This window comes from Peromyscus californicus, unplaced genomic scaffold (assembly GCF_007827085.1).
Source record: "Peromyscus californicus insignis strain IS unplaced genomic scaffold, ASM782708v3 Scaffold_21__1_contigs__length_65335640, whole genome shotgun sequence".
Lineage (NCBI taxonomy): Eukaryota > Metazoa > Chordata > Mammalia > Rodentia > Cricetidae > Peromyscus > Peromyscus californicus.
In genome coordinates, this window is record NW_026294514.1 from 63,783,543 (window position 1) to 63,805,128 (window position 21,586).

At 44.7% G+C, this 21,586-nt stretch overlaps 1 protein-coding gene across 3 annotated transcripts in view; it reads right to left on the reverse strand.

Annotated features, from left to right (window-relative positions):
• Positions 1–2,190: 2,190 nt before the first annotated feature.
• LOC128117973 (nuclear body protein SP140-like) overlaps positions 2,191–21,586 on the reverse strand; it is a 43,456-nt gene continuing 24,060 nt past the window's right edge. For all 3 annotated transcript variants that reach the window (XM_052750559.1, XM_052750558.1, XM_052750557.1), the window contains 8 exons: positions 21,205–21,347; positions 19,364–19,411; positions 16,877–16,915; positions 6,055–6,170; positions 5,239–5,344; positions 4,866–4,943; positions 4,530–4,673; positions 2,191–2,521 (listed from right to left, as the gene is read on the reverse strand). In XM_052750559.1, coding sequence (XP_052606519.1) covers positions 2,423–2,521; positions 4,530–4,673; positions 4,866–4,943; positions 5,239–5,344; positions 6,055–6,170; positions 16,877–16,915; positions 19,364–19,411; positions 21,205–21,347 — 773 coding nt within the window. In that variant the 3' untranslated portion in view covers positions 2,191–2,422. The remainder of the gene's footprint in view (positions 2,522–4,529; positions 4,674–4,865; positions 4,944–5,238; positions 5,345–6,054; positions 6,171–16,876; positions 16,916–19,363; positions 19,412–21,204; positions 21,348–21,586) is intronic.

Consider the following 21,586-nt stretch of genomic DNA (forward strand, 5'->3'; position numbering starts at 1 on the left):
ATTGGTCTTTCTGAGACAGTCATTGTCATTTCATAGTTGAAGAAGCCATCTCAACTAACTGCTGTATCTACCCTGATCATACGTCTAGGAACCAGAGAAATGGTTGCTGGGTGGCTCTGGAGATCCGGTGGACTCATTGTGACAGGGACATTACCTGACCTCTTCATTGCCTCCTCTCTCAGGAGATAGTGAGGGAGCCTTGGGTTCCCAAATATCAGCATCAGCTCAGATGCTGTGCCCAACATCCTCTGAAAGAGCCATACGTTCCTTTCCCTGGCAGGAAACAATGTGAACAGATGTCCTGAGATTCCTTTGAGGGAAGAACCGTGAGCCACTGTATAAACACGTGCAAGGTTCCTTCTATTGAGAAAACAGGTCTCATTCATTTGATGGGCTCTGAGTCCCATTTAGAACTGTCTGAAGTTGGAAACTGTGGGAAGGATCTAGACTTTACATTGGGATAGTGGACTTGCACCATGTGCCCATCGGTTTCCCACTCTTTGATGATATATATGAAAAGTAGCCTACAGGCTGCCCCACTGTCCTGACTGTAGGAATATCCTATTAGCTGTCTCCACAGACACCTACAGAGAGGGTCTCCAGCTGTCTCTCTAAGGAAATTACTTTATCTGATTCCAACAGCTATGTGCTTCCACCTGGTCTGTTATTCTGGGACCTAATGTTTCCTTTGCTACTGTGGAAGTCAGGGCTGTTACATAGTCCTACCATTATTCCATTCTACAGACAGCAGCACTGATGGGCTGCTCCACGATGCTCAGGGCCATGGCAGTGTGTTCCTGGTCACCTCATGAAGTTCATGCCTCTGAGTGGCCCTGAGAAGCACAGTCATTTCTAGTACTAGAGTGAAGCTATCTCACCATTACAATTAGGTTTGTACCCCTTAGTCTGCTGTCATGGTTCCAGCCACTTACTTCCACTTCATTAATATACTCTAAAGCTATGCTGAACCTGCAGGGGCCACCAGGAGACAGCCTAGAATCACTACCCTCGGCCATCACCAGGTTGATTAGGTTGTACAGCACAGAGGAACATTTAAGTATTAATAACTCTGACAGTTTAGTATTTCAGCTTTCTTTATTTGGTCCACCCCAAACACAACCTTCTTGCTGAGCTTGCCATTCCTTTGGTGGGTAGCCCCTCCCTCACATCTTCCAGCCCCACCCAGGGCTTGTCCACTTGAGCCATCCTGGAAGGCCTCACATAGTCTCCATTCAAGCAAGACAGGGGAGAGGAGTGCCTCTTCCTTCCAAGACACAGCAAAGGGATTCTTCCTTAGGCAAGTAGGTTCAGGGGAAACAAGTTCAAAGGCCCCATGCATACCTGTTTCAATGCCCCTGTCAGGACCCTGAATTTGGCAAGAGACTTCCTGAACTTAGAATCCAGCCTTTGCTGGAGTTCTGTCTTTCGGATTGTAAGGACCTGGAACATGCCTTTGCTGCTGTCTGAAAATACAGCTGCAGGATTGGGTGTCTCTTTCCTTACACTTGGGATTCTGCAGCTAAGCCTGCCAGCAACTTCTGTCAACCTATTAGCACAAAGTACCAACAGCCAGCAAATCCCAGCATTCTTAGAGTTGCCTTGTTTCCATCCACTAGCGAATATGCCACCTTGCCTGTAGCTCACACAGTCGTTAGTGCCTTTCTACAGGCTAAAATTGGGTCCGTGTGCTGGTATAGCACCTGAGGGCCTATTGATATCCCACCAATCACCTTTTGGTTGGACAGTGACCCAACTCTAGAATCCCACCCTGAGGCCTTGTTTCTAGGACCATTATCTTCTAGGACCATCATCTTCTGGGACCATCATCTAGGATGAGTCTCTTAGAGAAAGATCCAGAGATGGGGCCTTTTTATGAGTCTTATTTGGTGAGTTTTTTGCTCTTGAATCAGGCTCTTACTTTATAACCCAGAGTAGCTTAAACTCACTATATAGCCCAGGCTGGTATCACACTTGCAGCTGTCCTCCTGCCTCAGCCTTCCAAGGGCTGGGATTACAGGAGTGTGTCACCATGTGAGTTGGAGTCTTAGAAGCTTGTAGTTTATTATAAAGCGCTCTCAGCAGTAGGATCAAGGGAAGCAAATGTGTGTGTGTGTGTGTGTGTGTGTGTGTGAGAGAGAGAGAGAGAGAGAGAGAGAGAGAGAGAGAGAGAGAGAGAGAGAGCTAAATCAGTTGGACGTGGGGAGCAGAGAACAGCAATTTATTACATCCTTGGTTCCAGCTGGAGGCAGGGGGATGGACCTCAAGGCCAGGAGGTGTGACTCCCAGCTTCAGCTGTCTGCATGTGACCCAGAGAATCCTCTGTGGATGATGGAGTCGGTAGAGAGCACTCACTGCTGTGTGTGGGAAGACCTGGCCAGAAAAGGACAAGGTGCCAGGACACCAGCAGCATCCGGGACATCAGTCAACTGTTTTCATTTGTGTCCTGAATAGCAAACACTTCCTTGAAAGTCTTCTCAAACTCAGACTCCAGTCCAAGTCCCATTTGGCCAAAGTTAAGGTCCTAGAAAACAAATATCAAAAGCAGGAATGATGGTGATCATTATCAGTGAGAGAAACATCTCCTCCTTGTCAGCACTTCTGCCCTCTGATGGAATCTGTGCATCCCTGGTCCAATCACAAGTAAGGAAACTTAGACTTTGGTATTTCTGAGAATCGTGCCTGTTTAAGGTAAGAAGCAGAAACTTCTCAGCTGGGAGATGACTCAGTGGGTCAATGTTTGTCACACAAGTGTGAGGACCTGAGTTCAGGTCCCCAAACCCATGCAAAGCTGCACATGGTAGCACACATCTGTAATCCCAGCACTCCACGGTGGTGACCAACAGTTTGCCTTGTCTCAAAAAAGGTGAAATGTGAAGAACACCCATGGTTGCCCTCTAACTTGATCCTCATGTGTACTATGACACACATGCTTCTGCATCCACATGAACATGCACACACTTATGTATACTATGGCATACAGGCATTTGCATTCACACATGAACATAAGCTCACTCATCTGTACTATGACACACATGCTTCTTAATTCACACATGAACATGCACACACTCACGTATACATACACATCACACATATCCATACACACACACACACAAAGATTTAAACTAGTGTGACGGTTTGGAAAAAAAAAATTGGTCACCACAAGGAGTGGCACTATTAGGAGGTGTGGCTTTGCTAGAATTGGTGTGGCCTTGTTGGAGGAAGTGTGTCACTGTGAGGGTGGGTTTTGAGGTCTCCTATGCTCAAGCTACACTCAGTGTAGACACAGACTCCTGCTGCCTGTTGATCAACATGTAAAACTCTCAGCTCCTTCATCAACACATGTCTGCCTGCAAGTTGTACACCATGATGGCAATGAACTAAACCTCTGTAACTATAAGCTAGCCCCAAATAAAGGTTTTCTTTTAATAAGAGTTACCGTGCTCACGGTAAGTATTTACAGCAATGGAAACCTTAATTAAGACACTTAGGATCTAGAGAAATGGCTTGGTGTTCATGCAGGCGGCTGTAACATCAGCTTTCAGGGATCTGATGTCTCCGGCCTCCATGGGCAGCTACACTCCCATGGACATACACAGTGCCTTCTGCCACACACACACACACACACACACACACACACACACACACACACACACACACACGCTAGGATTAAAATCCTTTGCCATCATACCCATTGTTGTGGGATAATCTTTCTGAACACTGTAAAGATGTGTTTCTCTATTACCTCATCTGCCTAAGGTGCCTTCTGATTGGTGTAATAGAAAGCTAAAAATCCAATAGCTACTCAGGGGAGGATAGGTGGGACTTCTGGGCAGAGATAGGAATGAGGGGAAGGAATCTGGGGTGGTCTGGGCTTTGCCAGCCAGACGCAGAGTAAGTTGGATTCGCTCTACTGAGGAGCAGAACATAGATTAATAATTTAATCTTTCATCATTAATAACTTAAGGTTTAGGAGCTAGTGGGGAACAAGCCTAAGCTAATGCCAAGCTTTCATAATTAATAAGAAGTCTGCAAGTCATTATTTGGGAGCTGGTGTTCCAAAGAAAGTCTGGCTATACACCCAGAGTGTACATATATATTAAAATCAATCAATCAATAAAAAAAAATGCCCTTGTGTTGGGGGGGCAGGTAGCTTAACTGTCCTCTGTGTGGTCTTCTAGCCTCAGAGACTGGGAATTAAATGAGCTCTGTCATGCTGGTGACATGTTAGCACATCACCATCTACATATGAAACCAAACAATTTTTTTTCACTTCCAGAAGTTTTTTTCTTTTGAGATAGGGTCTCATACTATAGAAAAGGAAGGATGTGAACACAAAACAGTCCTCCTACCTCAGCCTTTTGAGGGCTGTGATCAAAGGCATGCACCACTGGGTCTGGCATCTCAGACTTCTTGCTTATGCAACTTTAATAAAGGAAGATGTGGGAAACTATAGTTTCCACATACTAGAAACTGAGGGAGGAGTAACCTGGCAGAAAGAAGATGAGATGCAGGCAGAGAGGAATGCTGACCTTGAACGTGGTCCTGTGATTGTGGAAGATGAGCCTCATGTCTTGCACAAACTCTTCCACGTGAGAGTAACCTCTCTTTCTCAGCTTTTTCTTGATGATGTCCAACCACATAGCTTTCTGCACACCCTCAGATGTTTCCCTAAACTGGAGACAGAAACAGCAATGGGAGAGGGACTGGTATGGCTCAGCATTTACCTTCCACAGGGCCACAGAAAGTCCACAGAAACAACAGAGCCTGTGGACCTGGGGGATTGTGAACCCAATCTCACATGTGCCCCTCTAAGGCACACGACATCATGGCAGCCAGTAATGGGGGGTTCAACCACCAATACTTACATAATAATAATATGGCATCTTGGAAAAAAAGGAGCTCTCAGAACAGCAATAGACTTTCAAGAGGACAAACTCACACTTCTGCAAGAAAAGGAGACTCAATCAAAGTGACTTATTAAGACAGAGTCCATACACATGCCCAGGAGGAAGGAACCACTCAAATCCACATTCTGGAAGTTTCTCCAACATTAGTGTATCTTGGTTACAGACTTAGAATGGCTGAGTTAGTTCTTATGCCAATGGTTTATGCTGTGGTAGCAGCATGATGGAGTGTGTCTTGGAGGAGCAGGCTCCCTTTGGTGCTATTCTTCTGACTACAAACCTGTTTGTGCTCTTCCAGGAGAAAGGAGAAAGTGTGGGGTTCACAGGGACTCACCAACTGTTCCTGGGGCACCATGCGTCTCTGCAGTACCTCAGATTCTGGATGACTCTGTTGGCTTCCTAAGGACTGCATCCTACAGAAGATGCAGCTCCATGGTGTTCTGAAAGGTTGGACGCGAAGTGAGCAGCAGACAAGCCTTGAAAGCAGCCACAGTTCTATGCCTGCCACTGTGCTTTCAGAAATGACTGACAGTCTCATCTGGGAGAGAGGTTCCCAGGCTCTGAGGGACCCCCTGTGGGATCTTAAGCTGCCAGTGCTCCCATCAGGGCTGTGGCAGGAGCCAGTTCTTGGGAAAAGTGGAATTTGTGGTGAGTGCAGGAATCTACATTTTCCAACAGAGGTTTCTGGGAGCACAGAGAGGCCAGGCTATCAGGTCTGTACACAGTAAAATGGATTCCACAAATTCTGGGAACCTTGGACCTCGATTGGTCTATTACATCCTGGTGAAATGTAGGAAAGAGTCATGTTTCCTTCTTTCATGAATAAGTACAAAAGAGAAAACCTGGCATATTCCACTCTTAATCTTTTTGACAAGAAGTTCTGGTGAACAGCTTTGAAGAAAAGGCAGTAGCAATGCATAGGCAAATGGCCCAGGCTTTGTATCAAGAGAGAAGCCTCCCCTAACAGAGAACATTAAGCCCTTGCTGACAGCATCTAGAAACAGCTCTCTGCATATTCCTGTTTGATATCTGTTATGAAGAGCTTTTACTCATCCCTCATCAGACACAAGATCACAATCTACAAGAGTTATGTCTACGACAAGGAAAAGGTGTCTAAGAGGAGACAGAGAAGGGACCACATCTCACTCACATCTCAGCCTCCACCGTTGGGATGTGACACTCCTCATGGAAGGCTCTGGAGCAAGTATCACAGCAGAAGAGTGTTCCTACATCCCGGCACACCTCACACTCATCTGAGTTTTGCATCTAGAAAGTAGAACATTCACATCATGGGGAGATGAGACCCACAGAGCCACCACTGTGGCAATCCTCAATGTGGGGCCTTTGTATGAATCTGCAAGGACATGGATGCATCTTCCTGGGACAATAAGGAACATCATGGAATGTAAAATGTGTAACAAGACTTTCTGCTCTTCAGTGAAGTTTGAGAGAAGGGGGCCATGAACCAGTCCCAAAACAATCTTCCTTGTCAACAAAAGATCCTGACAGAAAGACTAGCAAGAAAACACTATTTTACACAATCTGACTACTTTTCCTATGATGTAGATAAAATGAATTTCTGAAGTAAATATTAAGTTCATTTGCCTACGTAGCAATGATGATATTGACTCATCAAGAGATGATAATACTAGGAATTTAATTTGATGGGATAAACTAAGAGAATACCACATTCTGTAATGGAGCCATGAACAAGCCTTTGAAGAAAGAGTCTGCAGAGAGATTTTAGACAGTGAGTTCTGTACCTAAAGAGCCTGTGGTGGGGCCTCTGAGAAGACAGGGTATGAGTACAGATGACCAGCCAAGTGGGTACAAAGAAGGAAAGGACTCTGTGGCTGTTGGAATCTTGTAGAAGATTCCACATGACCAAAGAAAATGGGCATGTGAGGTATGGAGTCACCACCACTTAAAGATAAGGACTGTAGTCATGACAACCATTCAGGGATGGAGACTGGGATGGTTTTAATTGTAAACTTGATATAATCTAGAATCACCTGAGAAAAGAACTTCTGAGAATGTCTATTAGAGATCACGTTAATTTCAGTTAGACCTGCCCACAGTGGGTTCCTGGAGTGTGTGAGCGGAGAAAGTGCAGTGATCATGAACACACACAGGTTAGCTCATTGCTCTATGCTCTTGATGGTGGATGTGATGTGACCCATGTTCCATGTTCCTACCACCTCGACTCCCCTGCAAGGATGGACTGGAACCTAGATCTATGAGTCAGTTAAGCCCATCCTCTCTTAAGCTGCCTTTGCCAGGGTATTTTATCACAGTCACAGGAAAGGGAATTGAGACAGAGACCAAAGCTCTGCCATCATTTTCTGGGAGCCGAAAAGAGAACTATGTTGTATGAAAGAGAAAAATCCCCGCAAGTCAACAGAGATTGGACTTCTTGCCAGGCCTAACACGGAGTGGCTGTAGTCAGTCAGATTCAGTTTTCATCTAGAGAAGGTCAATTGACAGTGTGTGTGCCTTGTTGCTATAGAGGAAGGTCTGTTTATTCAAATCCATAGGCTGTACAGAGCAATGAAGAAGAGACCAGTAGATACCCGCTGTATGGTACTCAAATCCATGTGTGCTCAAGGTGCAGAAGTGGCCTATGACTGACCGCTGCTCTGTGGGAAGAGCGGCATAACACCAAAATTAAGGCTCATTGTTATATCCTGCCCGGATATCTAGAAAAGTTGGAAGGCTTAAGTGGGGTGCTCAGATTAAGGCACCCCACTTAGGAGATTAAGGCAGAAAAACTATGAGTTTGAAGACAGTTTGAAACCTCTGTACAAAAACAAACAACTGAGGCCTAAAATGGTCTCTGAGTTCTCTGTACCACTCTGCTCCAGGAAGTGAAGCCCCCTGGCTAACAACCTCTATCATCCTTGACTGGCATGTTTCAGTTTCTGTCCCCCACCAGAGAACTATTTTAACTTGTACCTCACAACCTCCCTCAGGATGTTGTGGAGGTTCCTATGATTAGTGTTAATACAGGAACCAGAAAGTATCTGAGTGACATGTGGACAGGAACACATGCATTCCTGGTGTCACTTTCAGAAAGAACAGTGATAGTTGGAGAACTGGATGGTGGCTCTATACCCATATAGAAAACTCCCAAGTCAGACGTGGTGGAACATTTCCAGGAACCTCAGCAGTGGAAAGTCGAGACAGGAGGATCAGGAGTTCAAGGCCATCCTTGGCTACATAGTGACTTTGAGGTCAATTTGATCTACATGAGACCCTGTCTCAAAAACATCATGGAAGGAAGAGAGGGAGGGAAAGTGGAAGGGATGGTGTGAAAGGAAAACTCCTATGTAGTCCTTGGGCTTTTGGGAAAATTCTTTCTTGTGACCATCTGAGGGCCAAACATGGCACAGGCCTGAGGACTGGTCCACCACTGAGTGAGTGGTGGGAAGAAGGGAAGTAGGCAAGGTGACAGGGTCAATCACTCTGTGCCCTGTGCCATCTCTGCCTTCAGGAGAAGCCTGGCCTGTGGCATCATTCTTGGTGGTTTTGCTCTATCACCTCAACTGCTGGACCACTTTCCTTCCTGAATCCTTCTCCTCGGCCTCACAAAGGATGGAATTCCTCAGGTTTCCATCCTTGGCCACAGTCTGTCCATATGATCAGAGTCATTCCCCAGCCGCAGGTTTCCCCTTGTGTCCTCAGCTTCAGGGCGTCTCATCTCTCCTCTGCAGCCCTACATGTCCTAATGCTCAGCGATGTCTCCTCTAGGGCTCCCTAGGTGCCCCTCACACTCATCCTGTTAAACTACAGTGCATCTTCCTCCTGCACCGTGCTCTTTCGTTGTAGCTTCCATTTTATATAACGTGCTCCATGCACCACAAACCCAGGAGTCCATCCTGCTTCTGTGCTCTCATTTTCTAAATCCATTCAATTCACTTTCCCCTGAACACGAATTTTTAATTTTATTTAAAATTTTGCTTTGTTTAGCAAGATCCACAAAATACAAGGATGCTGGTGAGCAAAGAATATTGACAGGACCGGAAGGATTATGGTGATGTGATGGCTGTTCTTGGATGTCAACTTGGCTATATCCGGGATGAACTACAATCCAGAAATGGAGGGCACATCTGTGATCAGATCTTGAGGCAGGAAGACAGCATGCCTTTGGTCAGGATTTTCAGCCAGAATGAAACACACCCTTAATCCAGATCCTGAAGCAGGAAGACACATCTTTAATCTGGGCCACACCTTCTGCTGGAAGCCTATATAAGGACAACAGAGAAAGGAAGGATCGTCCATTCTTCTATTCCTGCTTGCCCTTGCCTTGCCAGCACATCCATTCTTTCACTGGCACTGGAGCCTTGTTCTTTGGGATTCCAGTGTATACAGAAGACCAGCTGAGACACCCAGCCTCATGGGTTGATTAACTTATAGATTCTTGAACTTTCCATTAACAGCTAGCCATTGTTGGATTAGTTGGACTGCAGTCTGTAAGTCATTCCAATAAAGTCCCTTTTTGCATATATATAGATATAGATAGATAATTAGATGGTAGATCGATAGATTATAGATAGATAGATAGATAGATAGATAGATAGATAGATAGATAGATAGATTCCTTCCATAAATTCTATGACTAGAGAATCCTAACTGCTACAGATTTTGGTACCAGAGTGGTTCTAGAGAAACAGAACTATAAGGATGAATCTTTTAAGTATTTGGAATAGGCTTTTTAATTCACCAGCACCTTCAGATAATGAAGTCTCTCTGGGCACTCCATCTCCAGGTAGCTCAGAGAATACTGAAAGCCCATGGTGTGAACTATATTACAAACTTAAAAATATAAATGGCTTTGATTATCTTGATTAACCAATTGTAAGCAGCAAAGAATTTGGTGACCCTATGTATGAAACTTTTGACAGTTTGGGGGAAATAAGAAAAATGATGTTGCTGGTTGGTTGCTCTTAGCATCTCTGGATAAATTGATAAAAGGGTAGGAATGAGCTCCATGATAAAATTAACCAACTTCAGAATACGGTGAAGCCCAGCAATGAACTCAAAATTGACCAGCTCCAGATGTGAATAAACAGCCTAAAGGTTTTTAAGTTTGCCCTGGAAGAAAACCTCTCCAGCAGCCACAGAGCTTAAAACCAAACTGAAGCCCTCATTATAAGGTTGCCTGAATTACAGCAAAAATTCAAGTCTCAGCCTCAGGGTGTCAGCAGTTAAAGGAAGGGCATTAATTAGCAAAGAATGGGATCCTACAACCTGGACGGGGATGTGTGGAAGGACTCTATTGAACCTGAGAACTTTGCACCCTCAGATTCTTACCTGAGGAAGTAGCACCCTCAGTCCCACCCTGTGAAACATTGCCCTTTTGACCTTTCACTGAGGAGATTAATCCTTCAGTGTCTGCTACACCAGCAGTGACTTTCTCTGAAGGAAATGCCAGGCAAGACAATACATATGTCCTTCAGGGTCCATAAATAGTTGTCTCTAGACCTATAACCAGACTCAAGGCAAAGCAGGTTCCTGGAGAGGAAGTAGAAAGTGCAGTCCATGAGGAAGTACGCTACACTACTGAGGAGCTTAAGGATTTTCATTCAAGCAGAAATCTGGGGAATATGTGTGGGGATGGATTTTAAGGGTATGGGATAATGGTGGAAGGAACATAAAACTGGATCCAGGGCACACTTAAAAACCTTTAAACACATCTGGAGCTGGTCAATTTTGAGTTCATTGCTGGGCTTCACCGTATTCTGAAGTTGGTTAATTTTATCATGGCGCTCATTCCTACCCTTTTATCAATTTATCCAGAGATGCTAAGAGCAACCAACCAGCAACATCATTTTTCTTATTTCCCCCAAACTGTCAAAAGTTTCATACATAGGGTCGCCAAATTCTTTGCCACACACAATTGGTTAATCAAGATAATCACAGCCTTGATATGGGCCCTCTGAGTGGAGAGTCTAGGTTTAATATGGAAGCTCACACAGTTAAAAAAAAGTGTCAAGTTTCTTTGAATGGTTGGCTGAAGCATTTGTCAAAAGATGGCCTCCTGAACAGGAGTTGGAGATGCCTGATGTCCCTTGGCTTAGTGTTGACAAAGGGAGTTTAAGGCTCAGGGAAATGGCAGTGCTAGAGTGGGTGTGCTGTGTAAAATCTAAACCTCCCCAATGGGAAGGCCCAGAAGACATACCCTTCATGAATCCTGTAAGACAAAAAAATGGTGAGAGGGCACCAGCACATTTGAAAAGTTTTGTCACCCTTTTCCTGTGTCAGATCTTACAGTTGGAGATGCTGCTGCTCAATTGGATGAATTAAATGCAGTGAGTTTAATTGGGCCAGGTGGTAGCAGGGGCCAGGTGGTAGCATTGAATTGCCAGAGACAAGGTGGCCATAGCTATCATAATGGGCAGTGTAGACAAAACAGTGTTCATAATGGCTTAACCTGTAATGATCAGCACAAACAAGGTCAGTTTTAGAGTGGCATGACTCCTATGGACCTTTGGTACTGGCTAATCAATCATGGTGTTTCTAAGCATGAAATAGATAGGAAACTTGCTACATTTCTGTTTGACCTGTATAAGCAGAAAAATTCTCAAATGAAAGAAAGGCACATTGGATCAAGGCAAAAGGCAATCCCAGCCAGTGAATCAGTTTCCAGACTTGAGTCAATTTGCAGACTCAGAACCCCTTGAATGAAAGGGTGGCCAGGTGCCCTGAGAAAGGACCCTGAGAAGACACCTAAAAGTTTACAACTAATCTTTCTCCAGTTGTTCCTCAGAGGGACCTGAGGCCTTTCACAAGGGTTACTGTATACTGGGGGAAGGAAAGTCAGACTTTCTAGGTTTCATTGGATTCTGATTTCTGAATTGACGCTGATTCCAGGAGATCCTGAGAAACATTGTGTCCTGCCAGTTAAAATAGGGGATTATGGAGGCCAGGTGATAATGGAGTTTTGACTGATGTCTGGCTCATGGTAGGTCCAGTGGGTCCCCGAACTCATCCGGTGGTTATTTCTCAAGTTCCACAATGTATAATTGGGATAGATATACTTAGAAGTTGACAGGGTTCTCACATTGGTTCCCTCTATGGAGTGAGGGCTATTATGGTTGGGAAGGCTAAATGGAAGCCTTTAGAGTTGCCTCTGCCAGGGAAAACAGTGAATCAAAAACATTATCACATCCCTGGAGGAATTGCAGGAATTAGAGCTACCACCAAGGACTTGAAAGACACAGAGGTGGTGGTTCCCATTCCATATCTCCATTTAACGCTCTTATCTGGCCAGTGCAGAAGACAGATGGATCATGGAGAATGACAGCTGACTAACGAAAACTCAATCAAGTAGTGACTCTGCATTGCAGCTGCTGTGCCAGATGTAGTGGTACATAGTATGCACCTACTGATTTAGCAAATGCCTTTTTCTCTGTACCTGTCCATAAGGACCACCAGAAGTAATTTGCTTTCAATTGGCAAGGCCAGCAGTATATCTTTACTGTTTTGCCTCAGGGGTATATTAACTCTCCTATCCTGTGTCATAACTTAGTTAGAAGGAATCTTGATCATCTGTCTCTTCCACAAAATATTACACTGGTGCATTATATTGACAGCATTATGATGATTAGACCAAGTGAACAGGAGGTAACAACCTCTTTGAACTCATTGGTATCATATGCGTGTCAGAGGATGAGAAATAAATCCAGCCAAAATTCAAGGACCGTCTGTCCACCTTGGTGAAATTCTTAGGAATCTAGTGGTGTGGGGCATGCAGAGATACTCCTTCTAAAGTGAAGGCTAAGTTAATGCACCTGGCCCCTCCCACCACCAAGAAAGAAACACAACATTTAGTAGGTCTATTTGGATTCTGGAGACAGCGCATTCCTCACTTCGGTGTTACTCTGGTCCATATACCAAGTGACTTGGAAAGCTGCTAGCTTTGTGTGGGGCCTGGGACAGGAGGAGGCTCTTCAACAGGTCCAGGCTGCTCTGCAGGCTGCTCTACCACTTGGACCACATGATCCAGCAGACCTATCTACTAGGTGTCAGTGACAGATAGGGATGCTATTTGGAGCCTTTGTTAGATCTCTATAGGTGAATCACAGAAGAGACCCTTGGGATTTTGGAGTAAGGCTCTACTGTCATCTGCAGACAACTATTCTTCCTTTGAAAGAAAGCTTTTGGCTTGCTATTGGGCCTTTATGGAAACTGAACATTTGACAGTGGGCCACCAAGTTACCATGTGACCTGAACTGAGTGTTATTGGACCATCAAGTCATAAAGTAAGATGTGCAAAGGAGCAATCTATTATCACATGGAAGTGGTATATACATGATTGGTCCTGAGCAGGTCCTAAAGGCACAAGCAAGTTACATAAAAAGTTGTCCAAAATGGCTACAGTTTCTACTCCTGTTACAATGCTGTCTACTGCCAAGCATGCGCCTTGTGGGGAGTTCTCTATGGTCGGTTGACTTAGAAAGAGAAGATTAGGGCTGATCTATGGTCGGTTGACTGAGAAAGAGAAGATTAGGGCTGATTTACTGATGGTTCTGCATGTTATGCAGGCACCACCCAAAAGTACACAGCTGCAGTATTACAACCCCTTTCTGGGACAACCTTGAAAGAGACTGGTAAAAGAAAATCTTCATAGTGGGCAGAACTCCAAGCAGTACACATGATATTACAGTTTGTTTGGAAGGAGAAATGGTCAGATGTGTGATTGTTCACTGATTCATGGGCTGTAGCCAATGGACTGGATGGATGGTCAGGGACTTGAAAAGAGCATGATTGGAAAACTGGTGAGAAAGACATCTGGGGAAGAAGTATGTGGCTAGATTTCTCCAAATGGGCAAAGGAAAGATACTTGTGTCTTATGTAAATGCTAATCAAAAGGTGACTTCAGCTGAGGAGGAGTTCAGTAATCTAGTAGATAGGATGACTTGCTTGGTGGACAGTCAGCCTCTTTCCCCACACATTCCTGTCACTGCCCAATGGGCACATAAACAAAGAGGCCATGGTGGCTGAGATGGGGGTTATGTATGTGCTGAGCAACATGGACTTCTGCTCACCAAGTCTGACTGGCTACAGTTGCTGCTGAGTGCCATATCTGTCAATAGCAGAGACCAACACTGAGCCCCAGATATGGCATTATTCCCTGGGGTGACCAGCCAGCAACCTGGTGGCAGGTTGACTACATTGGACCATTTCCTCCATGGAAGGGACAATGCTTTGTCCTTACTGGAATAGATACTTATTGTGGTTAATGCTTCTCCCAAAACCACCATCCATGCTTACAGAGTACCTGATCCACTAACATGGTATTCCACACATGGTATTTCTTCTGAGCAGGTAACTCATTTCACAGCCAGAGAAGTGTGACAATGGGCCCATGATCATGGAATCCACTGGTCTTACCATGTTCCCCACCATCCTGAAGATAGAAAGATGGAATGGCCTTTCAAAAACACAGTTACAGTGCCAATTAGGTGGCAGCAGTCTGGAGGGCTGGTGTATGTTTGAATCAGCATCCAATATATGGTACTGTTTCTCCCATAGCCAGGATCCATGGGTCCAGGAATCAAGGGGTGGGAAAGGAAACAGTTGCACTCACTATCACCCCTAGTGACCCACTAGGAAAGGTTTTGCTACCTGTTTCCACATCCCTAAGTTCTGCTAGCCTAGAAGATTTGGTTCCAGAGGAGGGGGGAGTGCTCCTGCCAGGAGCCACAACAAACATTCCATTGAACTGGAAGCTAAGACTTCCCCCTGGTCCTTTTGGGCTTCTGATGCCCTTAAACCAATAGGCTAAGAAAGGAGTAAGAGCATTAGGGTGAATCATCCAGATTACCATGGGAAGATTGGATTGTCACTCCACAATGGAAGTAAGAAAGATTATGTCTGGAATGCAAGAGACCTTTAGGGTGTCTCTTGGTGCTACTGTGTCCTGTGATTAAAGTCAATGGGAAGCTACAACAGCCTGATCCAGGCAGGATGACAAAGGGCACAGACCCATCAGGAATGAAGGTGTGGGTCACTTTTCTAGGAAAAGAGCTAAGATCTGTTGAGGGGCTTGCCTAGGGTGGAGGAAATACAGAATGGTAGTAGAGGAAGGTAGTTATAAAGACCATCTAAGGCAACATGACCACTTGCAGAAATGAGGATTATAACTGATATGAGTGCTTCTGTTGTATTTTGCTAAGAATGTATTTGTACAGACATTTGTGTTTTCTCTCAATTTCCTTATCAAATGTTGTAATAACAATTAAGAGAATAATAATAAGATGTCTCCCAAGGGACATTGCCATCTGTTCTAAATTTAAAATTCATTTGTGGTTGTATGAGAGATAGTTATATCACTTTAGGTGTAATTATGACCTGGTTAAATATATAATGTGTTTGTGATTGTATATGGCATAGTTATATTATGTTTAGGTATTATTATAACTTGTTTATTGTTTTTATTTGGAAATTAATCATGACATAAGGAGATATGATTATGTGTCCAGTTGACAAGGGGTAGATTGTGATGGCTATTCTTGGTTGTCAACTTGACTATATCTGGAATGAACTATAATCCAGAAATGTTGGGCACACCATTTGTGTGCATTGTGGCAGGAAGACAGCATGCCTTTGATCCAGATCTTGAGGTGGAATGACACACACCTTTAATCCAGATCTTGAGGCGGGAAGACACACCTTTAATCTGGGCCACACCTTCTGCTGGAAGCCTACATAAGGACAGTGGAAGAAGGAAGGGTTTGTTCTTCTTTTCCTGCTTGCCCTAGCCTTGCCAGCACATCCATTCCTTCACTGGCATTGGAGCCTACTTCTTCAGGATTCCAGCACATACAGAAGACCAGCTGAGACACCCAGCCTCATGGGACTGAGCAACTAACTACGAGATTCTTGGACTTTCCATTCACAGCAAGCCTTGGTTGGATTCACTGGATTGCAGCCCATTTGTCATTCTAATAAATTTAATATATATTTAATAAATATATATATTCATATATATTTAATAATTTATATATTATTTAATAATTTATATATTATTCAATATATATGAAATTTATTCATATATAAATATATATATATATATATATATATATATATAGAGAGAGAGAGAGAGAGAGAGAGAGAGATTCCATCTATACGTTCTGTGACTCTAGAGAACCCTGACTAATACAGATGGTTTGCCTATGCTTGAGAACCAGCCAAACTGACCAAGGTAAAACACCCTATGAATTGGTCCGTGGTGATGGTTTTGGTCCTAACCAAATGGGCCCATGATGGCTCCCTTCAGACTGACCCCAGGGTTTCCATGAGAAGCCATTCACTCTGCAGGAAATTTTCTTCAGGACGAAGAGAGGTTCATACCTAGAACTTGCACATGAGGCCTGACCGGCTCCCCCTGAGCTCTGCCTGCATTTGGGATGCATGCTGGGATGTGATATTTCCACACACTGCCTTTTACAGATGCTGTCTCCCCCTGAGCTCGACCTGCATTTGGGATGCATGCTGGGGTGTGATATTTCCACACACTGCCTTTTACAGATGCTGTCTCCCCCTGAGCTCTACCTACATTTAGGATGTATGCTGGGATGTTATATTTCCACACGCTGCCTTTTACAGATGCTGTCTCCTCTCATATTTGCTCCTCACCCTTCATCCACAGCCAGCCATGCCCACTGCCACACCAGGCTCTGTCCCAGGGACCCCAGACATCTAGAGCTCTGTCTCACCCTCACCTTTAGGGAGAATGAGGACATGAGAACACACGGGGACACACATGGTAGGGTGCTTCTGGCCCAGACACCCAGACTGGCCCCTCCTCCCTGGGTTGGGAACAAATCTGGTAATCTTTGCTCATCACCCAGAGCAGCACAACCAAGTTAATGGTGAGTCCTTTCAGGGGAGAGGCAACAAGACACAGGCAATGCACCAAGGGGAAGACTGGGGCTCTTTAGGGATTGTAACTATGAGTCAGTACTTACACAAGGGTCAGCTGGAGAACTGTACAAATTCTGTGTTCTCTGCAGAAAGGGAAAATTGAAATGACAATATTAAATGTAAGATTTAAATATGTCATTCATTTAAGTAGCCAAATGATAGTTGTTTACATTTGTTTTATCACCACCAGCTTTATTGTTGGGTTTTTTTGTTTTGTTTTGTTTTGTTTTTCGAGACAGGATTTTTCTGTGTAGTTTTGGTGCCTGTCCTGGATCTTGTTCTGTAGACTAGGCTGGCCTCGAACTCACAGAGATCCACCTGGCTCTGCCTCCCCAGTGCTGGGATTAAAGACGTGTACCACCACCTCCCAGCTGTTGTTATTTTTGAGATGGGTCTCAGGTAGCCCAAGTTGGCCCTAGACTCACTATATAGCCAGTGCTGGACCTGAACTACTGATCTTCGTGTTTCTATGTTCCATGTGCTGAGGTTCCAAGCATGTGCCATCACCCCGGCTAAAGTTCGTATTATTACTTAGAGTGCACTGGGTACGAACAACTCAAGTGCTTGGAGTCCCCATCTAACAAATTGAAGTTAGTGCCAACAGCAAAGTCAGAGGAGGTGCTTCAGCCACAGAGGCCATGACCTAACACGTGAGGGCTTTCTCACTAAGGCTTTCCATCATGACCACTCAAATGTGTTTCTTGATCTCCCTTTCACTTCAGCCTTTAGAAGCCATGGCCTCATGCACATGTAGAGGGTTCCCAGGAACCACCACTTGACAGAGGGCACTCAGTCCTTAATTCTTTGATTAAAAATATTGGTTTTATTTGTTCTGTCTAGAGGGTTTCTCTTAAAATATCTACTTTTTTCCATACCTATTTTTATGGACCTGTGCATCTCTCTGGAGAAAGAGATGTTGTCAAACTACTGTTTGACCCAAAGCAAGTTCTACTCCATGGCTCTTGGTCCCCAAGAAGCCTTTGTGGAGTCATACAAAGAGGCAGGGTCTGGTTTCTACAGGCTGGTTTGAACAATTTGACCAGTCCTCAAACATTAATAGCTGTCAACCATTTTTCCTCAATTTGGCCACCCAGGATGTATCAACCACGAACACCAACACCTCACCCCAGAGTAGCTGAAGTGAGAATGAAGCTGTGGAGTACCAATCATATACCAGAATGTATAAGGCTCAGAGTTCTGGAGTCTGGGAGATCCTACAGAGGAAATCTATCACCATCTGTAGCTCTCCTGCGGTCATAGCTCTGAAAATCGAATGAACCCAAGGCACCCAGGGCTGCAGCTTTTCCTCTTAATGGCCTCCCACCCATCTATTCACAACTCAAAAAGAAGTCTGTCTGGCTGCACATTTAGAAGCAACACTGGACTTCACATTGCTTTTGCAAAGCCATTGGAATGACTTGTCACTCTTCCTTCTGTGACCCAGGCATTCTCAGCTCTTAACCCCAGTCCAGGGCCGAGAGCTGGAGAGAAGCATGATCTGGTACACAATCACCTGAGGGGAGTGTCACTGTCCACTGTTCTAGAATCTCCCACTTCACACTATTTGTTATTCTTTAATGTAAACAGTGACTTTGACACAATCCTTGAGGTCCCTCAGGGCTATTGTTTCCATCATCTCTACAGTCCTTGGATGTTCTGAGGATACTTGGTAATGGTGCAATATACAGATGAGTAAATATGGCTTTCCTTGGGAAAAGAGAATCCAGGTATCTCAAGGCAGATGTCAGAATACAGAACTAATGGTTCTGGTGACCATACCAGAGGATCTGACACACACAGTTATCACCAGAAAGCTTAAATGGTCCTGCATGGGCTGGGAAGCTGTCATGTGAAGTGACACAGAAGCTCCCAGAATCCATGGCTCTGAACAGATGAAGAGGCCCTGAGAGACTTAGGAAAGTGGAAATGGATCTTGGCTTCTCTTTCTCTGGGAACTCTGTTCTTGCAAATAGAGACTCAAAATAAGAGAGAGAGAAGTGCCCCTTGTTGCTATGGAGCATTGCACCCAGGAAGAAGGATGGTTGCCTGGACTGGACATTTCTAGCTCATTTGAGTGATCCAGGAAGAGGTACTCTTAGCATTTGGGGGAAGGTAGAGGCAATGGGCTTTAAAGTATCCATTGACCAGGTTACACGGTAGTTTCCTTCTAGGAAACTGAGTGGATGAAACATCCCAGTGGTTCAGAGTTCAAACCAGCCAGGCAATAATGCAAATGACAAATAATACACAGGTCTGAAGTTCAAAAACTCAGTGAGCCGTGAAGCTCAGTGTCCAGTGATATGTGACCATTGAAGTCTATGTTGGTGGCTCTTTATCATCTCCAGCTCAAAGGGGTCAACACTGAAGGAAGACCAGCCTTACACACAGTACAGTAGCATGAGTAAAGACACAGGCTGAAAACAAGAAAAGATTAAAGTAGAGGAAGGAGTGAGAGGTACTTTAAGTATGACAACCCAACTGAGACATCATAATATAAGAAGCTTTGTGTGTAAAATCACATGAGAACTTACCTTTTTTTTCCTACCATATATTCGTGGAGGATTGGGTAGAAAGTTTCCCTGCAAGAGAGAAGGACACCAGTATGTAGTTGTCTGTATTTCAGTGGTGTGAGTCTGGGGTTTCCAACCTCCTTGCAGAAATTCTTCTTGGATCTTCTATGGACTATTCAGATCCAAGTTGTCTGACCCCATTTCCCTCTCATCACTTACAACTTAGAGACTCTGGCCTGTGGCAGCTGGAAATACCTCCTGACATCCCTCTTCCTGAGAATTTTCCCTCATTACCACTGATTCAACCATTACATGTTCTCTGCTCCCACCTGACACATTCAGCTTGACTTTCCATACCAGCACTAGCCAGTCAACCCACACTTGCTGCATGCATCTAGGGTGTCACATACTCTGATGAATGTGAAGCACACAAAGACAGAAACCCTGGTTTGGTGGGATAGAGGAGAAAGCTCATGTGAGGAACATATTCTGTCTGTCTGTCTGTCTCTGTGTGTGTGTGTACGTGTGCACGTGCTTGCGTGCGTGCGTGCGTCCGTCCGTGTGTGTGTGTGTGTGTGTGTATGTATGTATGTATGTATGTATGTATGTATGTATGTGTGTGTGTGTGTGTAACCCTGGCCATCCTACTTGCACTGTAGACCAGGTTGGCCTCGAACTCAGAGATCCACCCACCTCGGCATCAGGACTACTTGGATTAAAGACATGTGCCACAACCACCAGCACAGGGAACCAATCTCAAACAGTTTAAGAGGGATCTCTGGGAGCTGAGGGGCCAGGACAGTCATGAAGCTAAGAATTATAAGATAAACACTGGCTAGCTGCATATGGAGATGAGGAAATCATGTCTAAGGTAGTCTATTTCCAATAACATGGTAGATGTTTCCTGGTTAGTTTAGTTGTCAACTTGATATAACTAAAAAGAGCAAAAGTCATTTGAAGAATTTTCTATTTCAGATAGCCTATAGGCATATTTGTGGGGGCATTTTATTGATTGTGAATTGATATAGAAAGTCAAAGTCCACTGTGGGTGGTGCCATCCCTATTAAGGTGGGCCTAGGCTGAATAAGAAAGGCAGTTTAACATGAGCCAAGAAGCAAGCCAGTAAGCTCTGTTGTTCTGTGGTTTCTGTTTCAGTTCCTGCCTCCATATTTCTGCCCTGAGTCCCTGCCTTGGTTCCCTCCATGATGGACTGTAGCCTGTGAGCCAAATAAACCTTTTCCTTTTTGCTTTTGATCATAGTGTTTATCATAATAACAGAGCAAGCAAGGTGGAAACAGAGGTTGGGATTAGAAAAGAGCTGATGTCTTCTTTACTGTACTTGAAGCCCTGGGTTCAATCCCTGCTCACCAAATAATAGTGACAATGATGATGAGCATATATTTCAACTGCCATTTTTACCTCAAGGACATCACTGATTCCTTGCCCACATTTTGAACTGAGGTAATTAGGGTGGCGTTAAGATCGTGCACAAACAACCTGAATTGATGGCTTGTGCCATACACTCAGCTCACCCCCCTCTGTCCACACAACAGTCTTGGGTGCAGCTGCTTGCATGTCCTTCCTCTAGATTCCCTTTCACTCGTTTGACTGTCAACTCTTCCTTTGGCTTCAGTGCAGAAATGTCTCTGCAAGAACCCCAGTCCTGAATGGCCATTCCCTCCTCAGAGGTTCTGTATCTATCATTTGTCAACACCAGCAGGGTGTACCTCCCAGCAATGCCTCTCTCCTGAGTGACAGGAAAACCTCACTGGCATCAGGGCTTCCCTGTACCTCATACCTATCAGATATGTAAACAGTTCAGGAAGAAACATTGACACCCTTCTCCGCCCGCACTGCAATACCTCGATCAGCAATTTCAGGGGTCTGTCGTAGCAGCGCAGACTCAATCGCCAGTTCCTTGATTTTTCATGGCCTCCCAGGATTTCAAACTCAGGGGGTGTGTACCAGTTCCCATCCTCACTCTGTATGGACTTCACGGAGACCCCTGTAAGACCACAGTAGGCTGACTGTGAACCTGCTTTGTCCCTAGAGCTCAGATTCATGGCCTCCCACCACACTGAGCTGGATCCACCCAAACCGTACTCAAAGTCAATAGCAGAAGAGTCTGGTCTCCTCTCTGGCTTCAGGAGTGCCAGCTCAGCCCTGGAGTCCCCTAAAGGGTTTTCTGAAGCTATGCATATTTCTTTGATTTTCATGCCTGAAGAAAATGACAATCACCACCAA